At 40.6% G+C, this 21,343-nt stretch overlaps 1 protein-coding gene across 9 annotated transcripts in view; it reads right to left on the bottom strand.

Annotated features, from left to right (window-relative positions):
• Nucleotides 1-21,343, bottom strand: part of LOC122558466 (nuclear transport factor 2) — a 52,371-nt gene that overhangs the window by 5,991 nt on the left and 25,037 nt on the right. Inside the window, exon 7 of one of the 9 annotated variants that reach the window (XM_087995949.1) lies at nt 16,406-16,558. The exons of 7 other annotated variants lie outside the window; for them this stretch is intronic. In XM_087995949.1, the coding sequence (XP_087852075.1) occupies nt 16,448-16,558 (111 nt within the window). In that variant the 3' untranslated portion in view covers nt 16,406-16,447. Of the gene's footprint in view, nt 1-11,767; nt 12,224-16,405; nt 16,559-21,343 lie in introns of those variants that run through there. One more of the 9 variants, XM_087995950.1, reaches the window with a different exon arrangement.

Here is a 21,343-nt window from a genome sequence, read left to right as displayed (position 1 = left end):
ATAGTGACTGCAACAGGTTAACAATGGGCAAATACTCAATACAATTTAATCCAGAGAAGCACCTGTTTAGGTGATGCAATTTGACTGATTAGACAAAGAGGAAATGTATAGTTAAAGGCATGGTTTTAAAGTATGTTTTGGAATATAGAGCTTTTGGGTGCACATCCATGGATCTTTCAAAGAGGGCAGATCATGAGAGCGTGGCTCACAAAGTAGGTCAGATGTTGGGCTCCATAAATAGATACATTGAGCATAAAAATAGGGAAGGCATGTTGAAGCTTTACAAAGTTCTGATTAGAAAAGGTGATTTAATAAGAGTGTGCTCTTATATGAGGTTTAAACAAAAGAGTTGAGACTGACCTAAGACAAGGATATGCCAAAAAAAAAAATCAGCCAATAAGTCGAACTCTGAAAACCTTTTGTGCCTTTGTTCTGAGTGCAAATGTTTTCAGGCACTTCAAAAAGGTGGAATTATTGGACTTCAAATGGGTAGAAATATCAGTTTTCTGCAATATGCATTACACTGAAATTAGAGTTCTGCACTCGATGCAGTTAGTACATTTAATACAGGATGAAGTATAAAAGACCACATCTTGCCAAATTATACACATGCAAAACAAATCAAAGGACTGTGACAATGCTTAGCAAGGATTTCCAATAGGAATCCATTTTATCTCATCACTTTGAGATCAATTCGATATGGGCAACAATGACAGCATTGCCAGTGATGGCCACATTCTACGAACAAAAATATTATGAATTGAAACTCAATATCACCCTCAACATCAATAAAAACAGAATAAAGTCAAATAGTAACAGTTAATGTATAATTAAAAGTTTGTGTATTATTGACCACAGTGGTGAACTCAGCCCGGACAATCACAAAGGCCAACCTCCAATCTGTAGAATCCATCTATCAGGCCCACTGTCAAGGAAAGGCCACCAGCATTTTCAAAGATCCATCCCACTCTGGCAATGTTTTTCTATAACCTGTACCATCAGGGAGAAGGTACAGATGCCTGAACACATGCACTAGCCAGTTTCAACCCTACTGTTTTTACAATACTGAATGGACTCTCAAACTCTTAACATTCATCTGTACCTGAGTTTTTGCCACTGTTTACCTATTTACTTAGCTATGCTACTTAACTCTGATCTGCCTATATTGCTCGCAAGACAAAGCTTTTCACTGTGCATTCGTACACGTGACAATATATTTAACAACACATCAAACAGACATCATATGGTTTTAAAAGTACACTGCATATTTATTTTATACACTTCTATGTTTCTGGAGAAAGTGAGGACTGCAGATGCTGGAGATCAGAGCTGAAAAATGTGTTGCTGGAAAAGCGCAGCAGGTCAGGCAGCATCCAAAGAGCAGGAGAATCGACGTTTTGGGCATAAGCCCTTTCCTTCCGCTAAGTTCTCAATATTCTTGGGTGGCTCAAGATACATTGAAACCAATCTCACCTACACACAAACAGTGACACAATTACAGGGAACATTGCTCCTAACCCCCAACCCACACCCTTTTCTTATAACACCTCTTCCCAACTCCCATCCCCCCCAGAAACCAACTCTAAAGGCCAAAGCTTTTGCAACAGTACAGCCATACGATCACCCTCGAGTCTTCACAGTCAGATAACCATCTGAAATACCAGCACACACCAGCTCTACTGCTCTATCCTGAATCACAGGATGCAATTTGGCAGCACATCTTCCTTAAAGTTAATGTTATTTCATTTTGCAAGAACTTTCAGTTGGAATGGATTTAATTAAGAACTCAAAAGAAAGAACCTGTTCAATTTGATCAGGGCAAATTATCAAATTAAAAGGGAGAATATTTGTTAATCTAAAAATTCTGAGTCTAATTCCTAAAAGGATATTAGATAAGGAATAATTGTTTTAACAATAACTGCACTTATTTGTTCATGGGATGTGGGCATCACTGGTTGGGCCAGCAATTGTCCATTCCCAAATGGCCCCAAGATTATATCAGTGATGTGCCTTCTTGAACTGCTGAAATCCTTGGATACAGGAACACCCACTGCGCTGTTAGGAAGGGAGTCCTATAATGATGGCCCATGTTGATGCTGCAATGCTTAAGAAAGTTCTCTACCAAGTTTTGATTGCAATGGACAATGATTGCATCATTTTGCATTTTAAAATTAATTATAAAATATCTCTCTAAAAAGAAAAAATGTTTCAGTCCTTTTTAACAGTGAAAAACTTTTCTTGGCTAATCAGACGTTCTTAATCTTCCCTTATTTCTGCAGCAATCTGTAATGCTGGTGATAAACAATTTGTGGGCGGCACGGTGGCACAGTGGTTAGCACTGCTGCCTCACAGCGCCTGAGATCCGGGTTCACTTCCCGCCTCAGGCGACTGACTGTGTGGAGTTTGCACGTTCTCCCCGTGTCTGCGTGGGTTTCCTCCGGGTGCTCCGGTTTCCTCCCACAGTCCAAAGATGTGCAGGGTCAGGTGAATTGGCCATGCTAAATTGCCCGTAGTGTTAGGTAACGGGTAAATGTAGGGGTATGGGTGGGTTTCGCTTCGGCGGGTCGGTGTGGACTTGTTGGGCCGAAGGGCCTGTTTCCACACTGTAATTTCTAAAAAGAAATTCAACAAGCATGAGGAAATTAAACTTGCAGGCCCACTGCAAGAGAACTAATCTGACCAAAATGCTGCACCGAGAACCACACGACTCAGTGGGCCAAATAGCTTCCTTCTATTCCATAAACACTAAGTAGTGTCAAAATCTAAGGGCTAATTCTTAAAATTTTATGCCCAAAAGCAACACTGTCTCATTTTAAAGTTACGTCAAGTAGTAATGCCTTAATTCAATTTCTATGCTGAGATTTTTTATACGTTTCTATATTTTCAGTTAGGTGAAAGGCACTACAGCTTCAAGGCCCATAATCTATTGTTGATTAGTTGTTTAACAGACTCAAAATCTGCAAACAATTCACTTAATTCTCCTTTCAACTTGGTATTGAGGATGCCTCAAAACACTTTACCAACATTGCATTCGAGCAAAGCTTCACTTGGGTTAATAATCTTGGGTCTGCTTCAGATGGATCCAATAAAATTCTAGCACGAAACAGCAACCAGACCTATGTACTGGTTTACCACTAAATGTGAAAATACATTAGATCATAGAAATTTAGCAACATGCTGTTCCCTTCAGTATTGTGCACGCTATACCCTTCGAAGTGCTGTGTTAATCAGTTCAACAATAACATCAGAACCAGAAATAAAAATTCACAAGTGATTTTTTACAAAGTAAATTTGCTATGTGTCCCACGATGTTTCAGTTGTTTTAGTTATCTAAAAATGGCTTAATAAGGGTATGAAAAACTTCTCACCATAATCCCAATCTTTAATTAGCTATTAAAGAATTAATTTGTTATGCTGACCTGCAAGAAATTGAATGTCCCAGGGGTAAGGTGGGGTGTCTTTGTCTTATGTGGGAGGTTTACTGGCCATTTCCTTGCCATTCAGGAATGATTTACATTTTCATCCAGAAATCAATAAGAACATTACAGATGGAACTTGACTACACCCCTATATTTACCAAAAAAATTTGCAACAGATTTGACCATTAAGGGATCATTTAAATTACAGTGTTTCTGGAGATGGGGTGGTCACAGCATTGAATCTTGAGGGGCATGCAATTATCTGGGGATGGCTGAGGGTTATCTTGTGGGCAGTACTAACTGACTATGACGTAAAGAGTTTTGTATAAAGGAAACACTGTTTATACAGGACCCCGACTGAGTGTTGCAGACTGGCACATTCCATGGTCCAGGACTACGTGTTGAGGGATGCGCTGAAGCTTGGGGCAGCTGCCGCCAAGGCGCGGTGGGGAAAGACCACTGTCTAACATCTGCCTGCCTAACGAAGAACAGGGGGCCCACGCAGTCATTTGGGCTCCGCTGGCGTCTGAGCTCAATGTAATCGCACTAACCTGTGAATATGAATGATTACCCTGTTTCGATACGTAAAGAAATGGAATGTTTACAGAATGATGACATGTCCAATTGTATAGATTAAATATATATGAATAAAGTATATTTTTGAAATAAAAAAAAGAAAAACACTGTTTCCTTTGTTCGGTGAGAGCTTTTGCAACGACACCATAAGCTCTGCAAGGTGCGTGTTAAAGGTTCCTCCAGAAAGCTTGTACTGTACTGGTTGTGCTTAATAAATTTGGTTGCTTGTTCACAGAAGTTGGTGTGTTGCAGTTGCATCAAGTAAGAATCTCAAGAGTCAAGGAACCAAATATTTGGTGGCAGCAGTAGGATTCCAACATGCACAGGGCTTCCAGGTGTACCAGATAAGTGACTGAGTGTGCTGGTTGTGAGAGATGGATGAGCCCACGAGGTAAGATTTACCTCAATTTTTCGCCTTAACCTACCACTCAGTCGACCCTCATCCCCATGGACTCTGGTGATGGAATCTGAGGTAATTTAGGCAATTGCATGCCAATGAGCTTGCTTTCAGAATCATAAGTTCCTGGGAATTCGGAGTTTAAAGTCCCCTGGGTAAAAAGTAGGTTAATGTTCTCTAGTGGTGAGGTTTGGGGCTCTGCAGCATTAAAAAAAGCTAGAAATCAGGAACTTCAAAGAAAAACATCTAAACAAAATTTACTACTGTTTAAAGTTATCTTTATACCCCATACTTCCCCTTAGAAGTACTTTAAGGACAACATGGCGTCACTGGGAAAGGGGGAGAAAGTGGAGCCAGTCCGCTTTGTGCATCGACTGCTATGGAAGCTTTAGAACATAGAACAATACAGCACAGAACAGGCCCTTCGTTCCTCGATGTTGTGCTGACCTGTGAACTATTCTCAACCCATCCCCAAGGAGGGCAGTAGAGATGACCCAGATAATTATAGACCAGTGTATACTTCCTTACTTCTGTTGTAGGAAAGGTTTTGGAAAGGATTATAAGAGATAAGATTTATAATCACCTAGCAAGCAACAATTGCTATCCCAAAATCATCCATGTGCTTATCTAAGGATTGTTTAAATCTCCCTAATGTGGCTGAGTTGACTACATTAGCAGATAGTGGATCAGTGGTGTTGGAAGAGCACAGCAGTTCAGGCAGCATCCAACGAGCAGCGAAATAGACGTTTCGGGCAAAAGCCCTTCATCAGGAATAAAGGCAGTGCCTTTATTCCTGATGAAGGGCTTTTGCCCGAAACATCGATTTCGCTGCTCGTTGGATGCTGCCTGAACTGCTGTGCTCTTCCAACACCACTGATCCACTATCTGGTTTCCAGCATCTGCAGTCATTGTTTTTACCTCCTACATTAGCAAATAGGGCATTCAATGCCCTTACCACTCTCTGCGGAAAGAACCTGCCTCTGACATAGATTTAAGACCAATCACCCCTCAATATGTAGTTATGCCCCCTCGTACAAGCTGAAGACCTCATCCTAGGAAAAAGTCTTTCACTGTCTACCCTATCTAATCCTCTGATCATCTTGTACGTCTCTATCAAATCCCCTCTTAGCCTTCTTTCCAATGAGAACAGACCCAAGTCTCTCAGCCTTTCCTCATAAGACCTTTCCTCCAGATCAGGCAACATCCTGGTAAATCTCCACTGCACCTTTTCCAATGCTTTCACATCCTTCCCGAAATATGTGGACCAGAACTGTACACAATATTCCAAGTGTGACCGCACTAGCGTTTTGTATAGTTGCAACATGATATTGCGACTGCGGAACTCAATGCCTCTACGAAATGAGATCTAACACACCGAATGCCTTCTTAATGGCACTATCCACCTGGGTGGCAACTTTCAGGGATCTATGTACATGGACTCCAAGATCCCTCTGCACATCCACACTACCAAAAAATCTTTCCATTGACCCAGTACTCTGCCTTCCTGTTATTCTTCCCAAAGTGGATCACCTCCCTTTTAGCTGCATTGAACTCCATTTGCCACCTCTCAGCCCAATTCTGCTGTTTATCCAAGACCCCCTGCAACCTGTAACATTCTTCCATACTGTACACAACTCCACCGACTTTAGTGTCGTCTGCAAATTTACTAATCCATCCACCTATGCCTGCATCCACCTATGCCTGCATTTATAAAAATGACAAACAGCAGTGGTCCCAAAACAGATCCTTGTGGCACACCACTGGTAACCAGACTCCAGGCTGAATATTTTCCATCAACCACCACTCGTTGACTTTTTTCAGAAAGCCAGTTTCTAATCCAAACTGCTAAATCACCCTCAATTCCATGCCTCTGCATTTTCTCCAACAGCCTATGTGGAACCTTATCAAAGGTTTCACTGAAGTCCATGTATACCATGTCAACTGCCCTACCCTCATCTACATACTTGGTCACCTTCTCAAAAAATTCAACGGGGTTTGTGAGACATGACCTGCCCTTGACGAAACCATGTTGACTATCTGAAATCAAATTGTTGCTTGCTAGATGATTATAAATCTTATCTCTTATAATCCTTTCCAAAACCTTTTCTACAAAAGAAGGAAGGAAGTATACACTGGTCTATAATTACCTGGGTCATCTCTACTGCCCTTCTTGAACAAGGGCACATCTGCAATCCTCCAGTCCTCTGGTACTAAACCTGTAGACAATGACGACTCAAATATCAAAGCCAAAGGCTCTGCTATCTCCTCCCTCGCTTCCCCAAAAATCCTCGGATAAATCCCATCCGGCCCAGAGGACTTGTCTACTTTCACTCCTTCTAGAACCTCGATCCTGTCTAGTCTAATATCTCTTATCTCATTCTTCTCTGCTACAATATTCTCCTTTTCCTAAGTGAAAACCAATGAGAAATGTTCATTTAGCAACTCCAATCTCCAGAGGGTCCACACTCAACTTTCCACTTCTGTCTTTGACTGGCCCTATTCCTAATCATCCTTTTATTCCACACCTACCTATAGAAAACTTTAGGATTCTCCTTTATTCTATTTGCTAAAGACCGCTCGTGTCCTCTCTTTGCTCTTAACTCTCTTTAAATCCTTCCAAGCCGGTCTGTAAGTCTCCACCACCTTGTCAACACATAAGCCTCCTCCTTAACAAGAGATGCAATTTCTGTCGTGAACCACTGTTCCCTTACCTTATCACTCCCTCCCTGCTTGACAGGGACATACCTATCAGGAACACGCAATATCTGTTCCTTAAACCAGGTCCACATTTCCATTGTCTGCATCCCCTGCATTTTGCTACCCAATTCTACACACCCTAATTCTTCCCTAAGCAAGTCTTTCTTCTGGGGGGGGGGGGGGGGAGAGAAGAAGAGAAAGAGTGGCATGGACTGCGACGCCATGTGGTCACATGTGAGGCCTTTTTTTAATAAGAGTAATTTCATTGAGAGGATGCTGAAAAAAAAAAAGAAACACTGAAATTAAGGTTGGGTCAGAAACAGCAGTTTCAATGTAAATTATGCCATGCTGAGTGTGTTTGATATTTAAATGTTGTTTTGTTAAAATACTGGTTCAGAAAATCTTTAAGTAACTGTTTTGCCTTATTTGAATCAGGATATTAATGAGTTTTGTGAGCTATGTAATCAGGAAGTTTGTTTTTACATTGAAATATTAGGTCATTTTTAAAAAATTATCAAACTTGCAACCTTAAAACAAATTGATTGAGGAGCTCAAGCCCCTGGTTTGTTTGAAATTCTACAATGCCCGTTTCAAAAAACAATTGTGTCAGTTGTAATGTCTTAGCCACGAGAGTATTGTATTAAAGTATCTTTGCTGTGTTTTTAATGCAGAATATTCACAAAAAGAGTGCATTTTAATTTTGACGTTTTACGGTTTGAGAATATTAGAACTGGAGGCTGAGATGTTCAAGTTGTCAATTATTGTAAAGACTTCATTGGCCCCCTTCATATTGAAAATTCAAAGAATGTTGATTTCTATCAAAGTTGCCACTATAATTCCGACTTTTATTTGGGAAGTTTCACTTGGAGAACATATTTTAATATATTCTGCATTTGCTGCCTATAAATATTCGAGATTTAAATCTGAACTGGAACTGCTTCAATGGCTAGAACACAGGAAACATTATTTTGTATTCTTGCTGTTGCAGATTTTTGAAATTCTTTTCATGACAGCTTTCACATTAGCCAAGTATCAACTTCAAAGTTTGTGAGAAGATTTGTAGCTCGGGTGCTCGTTGCTGTGGTTCTGTTCGCCAAGCTGGAAGTTTTTGTTGCAAACGTTTCGTCCCCTGTCTAGGTGACATCCTCAGTGCTTGGGAGCCTCCTGTGAAGCGCTTCTGTGGTGTTTCCTCTGGCATTTATAGTGGCCTGTCCCTGCCACTTCCGGTTGTCAGTTTCAGCTGTCCGCTGTAGTGGCCGGTATATTGGGTCCAGGTCGATGTGTTTGTTAATGGAGTTTGTGGATGAGTGCCATGCTTCTAGGAATTCCCTGGCTGTTCTTTGTTTGGCTTGCCCTATAATGGTAGTGTTGTCCCAGTCGAATTCATGTTGCTTGTCGTCTGCGTGTGTGGCTACTAGGGATAGCTGATATAGGACAAACAGGAAGACAGCTAACGATCCGCATCCACGAACATCAACTAGCCACGAAACGACACAACCAGCTATCCCTAGTAGCCACACACGCAGACGACAAGCAACATGAATTCGACTGGGACAACACTACCATTATAGGGCAAGCCAAACAAAGAACAGCCAGGGAATTCCTAGAAGCATGGCATTCATTCAAAAACTCCATCAACAAACACATAGATCTGGACCCAATATACCGGCCACTACAGCGGACAGCTGAAACTGACAACCGGAAGCGGCAGGGACAGGCCACTATAAATGTTGGAGGAAACACCACAGAAACGCTTCACAGGAGGCTCCCAAGCACTGAGGATGTCACCTAGACAGGGGACGAAACGTTTGCAACAAAAACTTCCAGCTCGGCGAACAGAACCACAGCAAGTATCAACTTGTTAAAGGAAAATAATTTTTGAATAACTGGAGTCTTCCAAGGGTTAATCTTAGGACCATCGATTGTTTTTTTATATAGGTGACTGAATTGTTTAGGCAGTACAATTTAAAAATTTATAGATTATATAAAACTTGATAATGTCATAGTGAAGACAGTAATAGACTTCAAGACTACTGAGAATGTTGAAAAAGGCAGAGACAATTTACTGTAGTCAAATGTGTGACTATCTTCACACTGATACCCACCTTGGAAAGGAGCGAATGAGAGGGGAGATGCAGAGATACTTTCAGCAGTTAACAACGTCTCTCTAGTTTCTCCATTCACAGGTAAAACACACCTTCGGACCACCGCCCACCCCTCCATAACCTGATCCAATGGATTCAATCAGCTCATCAGTTGTGAGCACGAAAAGTGAAACAGCTAACAATGGTGAAGAGGAAGTCAGTACACTTGTCAGTGGCCTTCCTATGGACACTAAACCACGTGAGCTTTTTCTTCTCTTTCGATCATTTAAGGGACACGATGGTTCACTGATCAAGCAAACATTAAAATTGCCAGTTGGCTTTGTTACATTTGATAGCAGAGCAGAAGCAGCAAAGAATGCCACATTCATCTACGCTGCTGCTGCACTGCCCTCATACGCATTGGTATCCTCCATCTGAAGCATCTCCACATGGAACTCTCGTCAGTGTTAAGTATTTAACTGCCCTTATCCAAGAATTCAGATTTCTCCATGGAGTGGTGTACAAGGACAGACTGAATTTTATTTTCAGGTTTGGACTTAAGATTTTAGATAACGGAACAAGATTTTTGATAACTGGCTTGTTTCCACTTGACTTGGAGGGGGTGGAGTGGTCACTAAGGACTGTGGATTTAAGAACTTTACTGGTGAACTATTTTTTCCATGTGGGAGGATCCTACCTACTGCATGGGCTAGTGATTTTTATAGAACATAGAACATTACAGCACAGTACAGGCCCTTCGGCCCTCGATGTTGCGCCGCCGTCATACTAATCTGAAGCCCATCCCACCTACACTATTCCATGTATGACCATATGCCTGTCCAATGACTACTTAAATGCACTTAAACTTGACGAATCTACTACCATTGCAGGCAAAGCATTCCATACCCTTATTACTCTGAGTAAAGAAACTACCTCTGACATCTGTCTTATACCTATCGCCCCTCACTTTAAAGTTGTGTCCCCTCGTGTTTGCCGTCCCCATACTTGGAAAAAGGCTCTCCCTGCCCACCCTATCTAACCCTCTGATTATCTTGTATATCTCTATTAAGTCACCTCTCAACCTTCTTCTCTCTAACGAGAACAGCCTCAAGGCCCTCAACCCTTTATCGTAAGACATTCCTTCCATACCAGGCAACATCCTCGTAAATCTCCTCTGCACCCTTTCCAAAGCTTCCACATCCTTCTTATAATGCGGTGACTAGAACTGTACACAATACTCCAAGCGTGGCCGTACCAGAGCTTTGTACAGCTGCAGCATAACCTCCTGGTTCCGGAACTCAATCCCTCTATTAATAAAGGCCAAAACACTGCATGCCTTCTTAACAACTCTGTCAATCTGGATGGCTACTTTCAGGGATCTGTATACATGGACACCGATCTCTCTGCTCATCTGCACTCCCAAGAATCTTACCATTAGCCCAGTACTTTGCATTACTATTCCTCTGTCCAAAGTGTATCACCTCACACTTGTGTCCACATTAAACTCCATTTGCCACCTCTCAGCCCAGCTCTGCATCCTATCTAGGTCTCTCTGCAACCCACTACATCCTTCGTCACTATCCACAACTCCACCGACCTTAGTGTCGTCCACAAATTTACTATTCCACCCTTCTAAGCACTCATCCAGGTCATTTATAAAAATGAGGAACAGCAGTGGACCCAACACCGACCCTTGCGGTACGCCGCTAATAACTGGACACCAAGATGAACATGTTCCATCAACTACAACCCTCTGTTTTCTTTCAGCAAGCCAATTACTGATCCAAACTGCTATGTCTCCCACAATCCCTTTCCTCCGCATTTGTATAATAGCCTACTGTATGTTGTGTCAATAACTTGCTTAAGTACTGGCAGTTGAATAAATTGGTGTGCCTTTCTCATCCCGGTGGTTATCTTGGAATGATAAAGGAGGGAATGAGACATTAAAGAGTTAATTTGCTCTACTGACCTGCAAGAAATTGAATGCCTGGGGATAAGATGGTGTGTCTTTGTCTTCTAGGTAGAATGTGAGAGTTTTATATGGCCATTTCCTTGCCATTCAGGGATGATTTATTTTCATCCAGAAATCAAGAACAACATTACAGTTGGAACTTGACTACTCCAATTTGCAACAGATTGATCATTAAGGGATGATTTGCATTACATTGTTTCTGGAGGTAGGGTGGTCACTACATTATATCTTGAGTGGCATGTGACTATGAGGGGATGGCTGAGGGTGGTCTTGTGGGCTACTAACTAATTGTAATGTAAAGAGTTTTGTATAAAGGAAAGACTGTTTCCTTTGTTCAGAGACACACCTCTGGGCACAACTTGCAAGCATGGTGAAGAATGTTCAGGGTTTCTCCAAAGCTGGTACTGTACTGTTAATAAATTTGGTTGCTTGTTCACAGAAGTTGGTGCTTGCAGTTGCATCAAGTGCGTAAGAATCTCAAGAGTAAAAGAACTTAACACATCAATGAAATTGACTGCCAAATTGAAAATTTTGACAAACTGCAATCACTAATTATATCTGGTCAAACAGCAGTGCAAAATTACACTTCGCAAATTTTGTTTATAAATAATTTCTTCCTGAGCCACTTGTGTCCTTTGTAAAACATTCCTCAGTTAACTGATCAGCAGGTGCGTTGAACCAATTCCCCTTCTTTCAAAGGAATAACCCACAGTAACATGCTTGAACAAATAAATATCAGATCAAGCAGTGACCACACCATCATTGAGTTAACGGGTCACAAACTGAATCAAACGAAAATACTCAACTAATTCACTTAACAGAAATGTTAAGTAATTCCTATCAAAGGTTGTTTAAGCAATTCTATGACCAGAATAATATTCAAACAAAAATTTAACAAAACAGACCTGAGCCATGTGGACAGTCATGCCCAAGTCTTGATTGATTTCTTGGTTGCCCTTCTTGGATGCAAGATAAATGACCAACTTCATTATCTGGGGGTTTTGACTTGATTGAAGTATGGAAGCGACTGCTGAGACCAATATCCACCCAGAAGACACTCTGCAAATGTGACAGATTGCTGCAGAGGATGACATTTTGAGTTTTGGACCAGTTATGGCGTGTGATTTCCTCCCATGGCATTTTCTCTCTGACACCTTTCATAAAGGGGCCAGTTTTAGGTTTTAATTTTTTTGATCAATCTTAGACAATTTTTTCCAAGGATTGAGTGTCAAAATCTAATGTTTGAGCAAAGCTATCGAAGGCCCTTCCAGTGCTTCCTTTCACTGCTGAGAGTGCACAGACTGAAGTTCCCCTGAAAACATTCATTTTGTTAAGTATCTGGCATTCTGGCCACTGGACAAAGAACATATCTTTAGGAGAATTGGATATTCGGCCCCTCAAGCCTGCTCCACATTTCAATAGAATTATGCTGACCTGTCTGATTTTTGAATATGACATTTCCATCTATTAAAAATTTTTGATGACTCTACCTCAGAAGGGAGTGATGCGCTGAGTTTCAAAGTAGGTCAAAACAAGATTTTCCCACAACCAAGCCCCGAAAGGGCACCCCTAAGGTCAAGCCTCATAGCAAATGAGGCTTTGAAATACAGGAAAACCACCGTAGGAAGGTCCCACAGACAGTAGGTTTCATTAAAAATCATTTGGATGGATGGAAAATATTGACCAAGACACCAGGAGAACAACACAGCCCAGATGCATAGTAGGCACTTGGTATCTAACATCTCCCACAAAGAGAGTAAGAATATATTCAACAGAAAATAGGATCTGATGATCAATAACATTCAATTCTTCCAAAGTACCAGTGCTCAATCCACTTGATACAAGAATAGAACTTGTGTCACTGCAGGAAATCACAAATCATCTGTCAGTATATTTCTATCCAAGGGTCTAATTACAGAGGCATGGAATGTGCTGACAAGGGAGCTGGTACAAGCAGATACCATAGTAATGTTTTAAGAGGCTTTTAAACAAACTCACGAACAGGCAGGGAATAAAGGAATACGGACCACATGCAGGCAGGTGGGATCAGTTTAGAGTGGCAATATGGTTGACGCAGACGTGGTGGGGGTTCAATGTTCGATATATTACAGGTGAGACTTAAGAAATAAAGCAATATTTCTCTATGTCAGGCATCCTCTCTCTCTCTCTCTCTCTCTCTCAAGTGTTGGCTAGCCCAATTTCAAAAGGCTTCTAAAAAAATGTTTCATGCTCAGTTCTAATTTTTCTTTATTGTAACATGCCAGCAAAGAGTGGCAACCGCAATCTCAACAATCAGCCTTTCATTTGCACTGCAATTTCCCAAATTTCAGAATTATCAGCACTGTTCCTAAAATAAGAGCCAGACTGGATCTGCTGAGCAAAAAGTCTCAAAACTCCGTTTTTCTGCTTGAAGAAACTGTTCCACATTTCCCAATACTTCCCCTTAGCCTACCCACATAGTCATAAAGTCAAAGATATACAGCACAGAAACAGCCTCTTTGGTCCAACCATCCTCAAAGTCTAAACATCCACAGTTTGATTGATCAGCAGTTTCAGCTAGTTAGCAGCTAAAAGGTTCCTAATCTGTACTGTTGTTTGATTTGAGGCAGCAGGAATCCTGCAAATGGTTTTAGCCCTCGAGTCAATCAGGACTCATTTCATCATGCTATTTATCTTTCAAATGGGTGGACAAGACTACATTCTTCGAGTGATCGCAAAGGTCAATCATCTGACTCATCATCAAAGCTCATGAGAAACTATCACTCAGCATTTAACTGAAGAATAGTTGATGTCATAGCAACTTTTCCAGATAATTCGAGGAAACAAAGGGAGATAACTGAAGAAAAACAGATGGTCTTTGAGTACTGGACAGTTCTGATATGAGCAATTTGTTCTGAAATCAACACTATTACAGTATTACCAGAAAGTCATACCATCAATACGTGTTAAGTTTTCTAACAACTGGTATCCACTTATGGTGGAACACCACAAATTACTGGTCAATATGGTGCTTCATTTAAATTGTAAATCCTTTCTAGTCTTTTTTTCCCCAAATGGACAATGGTTTCTATGGATGATGTAATATTCCACTTCAGGAAGACTAGGTGGTCAATTTAAGTATGAATTTTCTGTATAATTCCAGTATTTCCTCCACAGTCTTGGCCAAATTTATGACAATCGCACTGTAAATTAACTTAATGGTTGTAAAGGCAGTGGAATTTTGGGCAAAATGAAATGCTTGTAACAATAAACCAACCACATCGCATTAAAAATTAAGCACCTTGCAATCAGAAGTTCTGATGAATTTTGTGACTGTTATGCATAAGATGACAGTTCAAGAGGTTGAGATGCTTTATTTTAACAATTTGGCAACAAGAAAATCCGACCACTTCCCCGTGTCATGCCATGACATCACCACCAAGGCCCCATCACTATCCTGAAGTTATCATTGTCTAGAAACTCAACTGTTACTGGCCAGAAAAGCAGGCAGAATTGACAATCTGTAATGAATGACTCACCACCTAATTCCTAAAAGCCATTCACTATCCATATGAAAGCCAGAAATATTCCGGATTACCTTTGACTTGCCTGGATGACTACAGCTTTAACAGCACTCAAAAAGCTAAGGTCAGCAGCTTATTTGATAGACACTTCATGCACAGCTTAAATATTCACTTTCTCTAGCCCTGGTGTCCCAGTGGTAAAGTGCATACCATCTACAACATACAAAAATTTACTCAACATTTCTTAGCCTGCATCTCCCAAACTATAACCACTACAGGGGAACCTCAATTATCCGAATACCAGTTGTTCGAAAACCAGATTATCCGAAGGAGACCGAGGTCCTAATGGAAACATAACATCGAAGACGTGTTTCCAACAGTGATTAAACAGGCACCGTCTCCAAATGACTGACTCCCCGCACGCTCTCTCTCTTCCCCCCCGCCACTCCCCCTACACTTTCCCTGGAGTTCTACACAGTGATGTACCCTAAAGCCCTCTTCCCCACATTGTCCTGTACAGGGCAAATGTGCTTTTCAGTCAGCCTGCGGGGATGGGTGAAGAGAAAGAGATGGGGTTGGACAGGGTTCAGGGCGGGGGTTTTGAATGGGGTTAGGAGCAGGGGATGTTGGGGCAGGGTCTCACGTGCTGTGATGCTGCCTTACCTCCTGAACAGGGAGCAGACTGTAAAAGCTCCAAGCCTCAGAGTAAAGGCATTTAATCGATTAACTGAACGAAATAGTGCCTGCCCATCATGTTCGGATAATCGAGGTACACCTGCACTTCCTAGAAGGAGGGGAACATGTGCACGAGAACACTACCACCTCTAAATTCCTGTTCCAATCCCTCACCATGCTGTATGTCATTTTTCCTTAATTGCACGAGGTCAAATTCCTAAAAACTTCACACAGATCAGCACCATGGGCATATATTCACCATGTAAACTGCATATTCACCTCTGCCTCCTGGACAATTAGGGATGGATACAGACAAATGTGGGGCTTTCCAGAAACAGTCACAATCTGCATAAGACTGTGCAGCTGCCAATGCGGAGCTACGCAATTTTAAACTTTGATGACATTCTGCTACAATTGAGAGAATATAATTTGACATTATAAAAAATGGACAACTCCACGTGCACCCAAAATGGAAACTTCAGACCACTGTAGATAATACTTGACACTTTGCAAATAAATCATTTAACTAGCTACTTTGGATTTAGATTTGTCAGAAATGGGCTCAGACAATTCAGATCAAAATATTGTATGCGAGCAAATGTTTCCTGTTCTCCACAAGCAATTGCGTAGTTTACCTGCAAAACAGTTCATTAAAGATCAAGGTTTCAGCTTAATGCAAAATGAAATGCAAAACGAAAGCTAGTGTGCTTCCAATTAAACCTGTTGGACTATAACCTGGTGTTGTGTGATTTTTAACTTTGTACACCCCAGTCCAACACCAGCATCTCCAAATCATGCAAAACGAATGACTCACTAATTAGCAATTAACAGCTAACCGTCACCAATTAAACAAAAACAAACAAGTTATCTAAACAGGAGAGAATTACACTGATGCAATGGTATTCAACTCAAGATGTACGCACATCCAAAGTTTTATAATTTAGATTATATGTCTACATTACACAGAGACCAGTGAAATTATTAAAATTCAATACTACACAAAGACAAACAAACCCACATTAGCATCAAGCAAATTGCTGTGAAGATAACACACATGCAAAACTGCAAAATGTAATGCTTACTGGGGAGGAGGAAAGACAAGAGAGGAGAAGGTTGATTGTTTATTAGAAGTTGTGAAGTGCTAGCCTGAAGACCTCATTGGTACACACCCAGGTATCACTCAGGCATTTCAACAAAAATGTTTGTTGAAAGCCTATAACTTGGTCGTCATCTGCCTGAACAAAAGATGAAATAACAGACTGTTACAGAATATGATTTTATATTCCTACATTTTAAAATTCAAATATCTTCTGAGAAAATATCCCCAAGACTGAAGTCTATGATTTTATCATCTAAACAATAGAATATATTTTGAAGTACTGAGAATAATCCAAAGCAGAAACGCATAAGGAAGTGCTAAACCTACAAGTGTTCAGTTTGTTGATATGAAACAAACTGAAGTCTTGAAGACCCAAATCTAATATATTTTTGTCAAAAAATTGGTACACTAAACTGGTACAAACTGATCTATGCATCTGATACTATGTGCATACAATAGCAAACTGACAGATTCAAGAAAGAATTTGGACATGCCAATGGACAATTTGCTACCTTCTCCAATTCCAGCTGCAGTAATTGAAAATATCAATTAACTTTTCTCATGGATGTTCACAAGATGGTAAAATTAGAACAAAATTTCAGGTGTTCAGGTTGACCGACTGCAGACAGCAAGTCAAAATAAAACAACATTATTTCATGTTTGCAAAATTGCATCAAAAAGCAAGAGGGAATCTACAGGTGCAGAGATGAAATGATCATTAAAAGTGGACATTGCCCATGCAAATAATAGTCATAGAGATGTACAGCATGGAAACAGACCCTTCAATCCAACCTGTCCATGCAAAGACAAAAAAATCTATTTTTTATTTAGCTAAACATGAAAGCAAATTAATGTAATTCAATTTGTGTAAAATATTATGGTTTAACCTGAGTTGGGAATACTGAATGCAGTTGTGGGCACCGTAAAAAAAGTATACCTCTGCCATGGAAAGAATCCAATGAAGACTCTTTCTAATGACACTAAGATTGAAAGACTACAGACTTAAAGAAAGGCTAAAATGTTGAGGCTTGTTTTACAATTCAAAGTTTAAGAGGAAATGACAGAAGTCTCACATATGATTTACACGATTTGGAAGTGTTTGAAGTGCTAAGTAATAGACAGGATTATGAACATAGGAAGTAGGAGTGGCAGTAGTCAATTCAGCCCTTCCAGCCCACTCTGCCATTTAGCATGATCATGGCTGATCATCTCCTGGTCTCAACTCCACTTTCCTGCCTGCTCCACATAGCCCTTTATCCTGCTTTTCATCAGAAATCAATTTCTTTCTAGAATCTGTTGATTGAGTTTGCCTCTTCTGCACTCTGTGCAGCAAGTTCCACAAATTCACAATTCTGAGAGGCGGCCTGGTTTCTGGGCAGCTCTCAGCCTGGTTTCTCGGTGGTCGGGAATTAAATATCAGGGAAAATCAACTTGTATTATTTACAAAAACTCTTACCACACAATGGATTACTAAATGTGATGGTTTACCACGAACATATGACATGTTGGAAAATGCATACTTAAAAAATGGAAGAAAGCAACGGATACAGGGAAAGGAAGAGGAAAACTTGACAAGAATAGACAATCAAATGTCTCCTGTTTCAAAACATTTAAGATTATGTACCTGGTAAGTTCAAATCAGTGTGCCTGACATAAAATCAAGGTGACTACACACAATTTCAAAACAAAGCAAAATAAACATAGTAACTTTATTACAAAATAAACTTTTCACACAGAGGGTAGTGCGCGTGTGGAAGGAGCTGCCAGAGAAAGTGGTGGAGGAATTTAAAAGGCATGAATAAGGAGGGTTTGGAGGGATTTGGACAAAGTGCTGGCAGGTAGGGACGAGAAAGAAACTGAACTCTGGATGAAAGTTTAGCCACAGGAAATAAAACAATTTCAGAAACAACCAAGTCATTTTGATTAAATTCTTCTACATAATCCGAAAGTGCTTCACTAACCAGATAAGAAAACATGAGAAAAATAGAGAGCAAATACTTCATTTGGCAGGGTGCACAAGCACGTCAAAAACATTTCCAAAATGTAACTGTTAGCGCACCTTGAGTGCCAAAGCAGTTCCATAAATATCACTGAACAAAATTTAAATGACAAATAATTTTCATGTGCTTTAAAAGCATTACATTAAGCTGAATTTATCTACTCAAACCAGAAACTTCACAATTAAACTCTTAGGTGATTCAGACGTTGCTAACTGTACAGCTTAAATATTAAACATTTGATATTAACTTACATGTTGCAACAGTCCTACATCTAAACTTACAGTATCCGTTTATTTAAAAAATACTAGTTAAATGAAAACTGCTCATCATGGTCAGGAAAGATAACACAGAAGCTTTAACTCACCTACAGTTAAATCATTCTATTCCTGTTATGATACTAAAAATGACAACTACTTCTCAAATGCACTGTCCCAACAGATCTCTTCAACATGCAAATTTTACTTGCTAAGACCGGTTTCTTCAGTATGGGTGCTGCAGTCCTCTAATTACTCTACCTACATTTTCTTTTTCTTCTTCCAGTCAGAGTCACAGATGTACAGCACGGAAATAGACCCTTTGGTTCAATTCTTCCATGCTGACCAAACATCCCAACCCAATCTAGTCCCACCTGCCAAACCCTTCATATCCCTCCAAACCCTTCTTATTCATATACCCATCCAGATGCCTTTTAAATGCCTCCACCACTTCCTCTGGCAGTTCATTTCACACACCACCACTCTGAAAAGTTGCCCCTTGGTGTCTCATCTTTCCCCTCTCACCCTTAACCTATGCCCTCTCATTCTGGACTCCCCCCACCCCAGGGAAAAGACCTTGTCTATTTATCCTATCCATGCCCCTCATGATTTTATAAACCCCTATAAGGTCACCTCTCAGCCTCTGACACTCCAGGAAAACAGCCCCAGCCTATTCAACTTCTCCCTATAGCTCAAATCCTCCAACCAAGGCAACACTCTTGCAAATCTTTTCTGAACCCCTTCAAGTTTCACAACATCCTTCCGATAGGAAGGAAACCAGAATTGCGTGCAATATTCCAACAGTGGCCTAACCAATGTCCTGTACAGCCACAACATGACCTCCCAACTCCTGTACACAATACTCCGACCAATAATGCAAAGCATACCAAACACCACCTTCACTATCCTATCTACCTGCGACTCCACTTTCAAGGAGCTATGAACCTGCACTCCAAGGTCCCTTTGTTCAGCAACACTCCCCGAGGACCTTACTATTGAGCGTATAAGTCCTGCTAAGATTTGCTTTCCCAAAATGCAGCACCTCGCATTTATCTAAATTAAACTCCATCCCACTTGCAGGTTTGTGGGATATCAAGTTGAGTAATTCGAGACATTAGCAATACTCAATTCCATTAATTGTCAGTATACTACGGAAGGTTAAACACAGCAAAATGTTTGTGAACTGGAAACTATAGGACCAGTTCATCAAATATTCTGTTTGATCAAAAGGTCCAATCAATGTAAAAACACACCAACATAATGCAAGGCTTTATACACATCACAATGTATGTTATTGACAGCATAAATAAAACTTCCTAGCATAGATCCTTCTAACTTGCACCCTCAATTGACTACTCTGACATTGCGATAATACAGTAAACCTCCTATATTTCAGGTGTATAAGTTTTTTGTCAGTTTATTGAGTGTGTCAGTTCATAAGATGCTGGTTAAAATAAAGTTTGCTGGATATCTTAATATCCATACTTTAACCCAGTTGGATTCATTTACTTTTGTTTTCAACTCAGTCCTTGATCCCACTTCTGCCTCTACCACTCTTACAGATAGCGAATTCTAGATTCCCATCACCTCTGGGTGAAAAAGGTTTTTAATCTCATATCTCCTTGAAACCTTCTGCCATTTACCTTAAATCTAAGCTCCGAGTCACTGATCCCTTCATCAAGAGGAAATGTTTCTTCCAGTCCAATCTGTGCACCTCAATTTTATCCATCTGAATCACGTCCCCTGCCAATCTCTACTGCTTTAAACAAAACAACCTTAGTCTGTTCAATCTCTTTTCTAAAAGAACTCTCCTGCCTAGGCAACACCTTGGTAAATCTCCTCTGCACCATCTCCAATACTACCACATCCCTCCCGTAATGTGAATTCCAGAACTGCACACAATACTCTAGCTGTAGCTGAGCAAGCATTCTGTACAGTTCCAGCTGCGTCCTCTTGAAATTTGTGTGTCAGCAATTCACTATGTTGGCTTCCTAACCACTTTATCCATCTGTCCAGATTCCTTAAGGGACCAGTTGCATGTACATCAAGGTCCCTCCAATCGTCAGTGCTTCTCAGAGTCCTATCATTTTTCCTGGATTCTCCTGCCTTATTCGTTCTGCCCAAGTGCATTGCCTTTCATCTATCTGGATTGAATTCCATTTGCCACTGATCAGCCCATATGACCAGCCCATCTACACCCTCTCTCAGTCTAAGGCTTCACTATTATCACTCCAATTTTTGTCATGTCAGTGAACTTACTGATAAACCCTCCTACATTATAAATGATTTCGATTTTAAATGTATCACAAACAGCCAGGACCCAACACAAATCCTTGCAGAAACCCAAACACAGACTTCGTGAGAAAAACACCCCTCAACCACCACCTTCTGCTTCCTGCCACTCAGCCAATCGTTGATGCAATTAGCCATATTTCCTTAGATCCCAAAGGCTCTTATCTTTGCTATCACTCTCCTTGCATTACCTTATCAAAAGCCTTGTTGAAGTCCAAATAACCTCAAAAGTATTGTCCTCATCTACACAGCTGGTTACCTCTTCAAAAAAATCAAACGGTCAGACATAACGACCCTTTAACAAAATGATACTGACTGTTCTTGATTAATCCACTTCTCCAAATGCACACTAATTCTGCTCCTCAGAATTGCTTC

Source organism: Chiloscyllium plagiosum, unplaced genomic scaffold (genome assembly GCF_037043375.1).
Source record: "Chiloscyllium plagiosum isolate Xiang-an unplaced genomic scaffold, Cpla_swu_hap1 HiC_scaffold_17, whole genome shotgun sequence".
Classification (NCBI taxonomy): Eukaryota; Metazoa; Chordata; class Chondrichthyes; order Orectolobiformes; family Hemiscylliidae; genus Chiloscyllium; species Chiloscyllium plagiosum.
The sequence above is the reverse complement of the archived record's forward strand: the minus strand, read 5'-3'. Positions and strand labels throughout refer to the sequence as shown.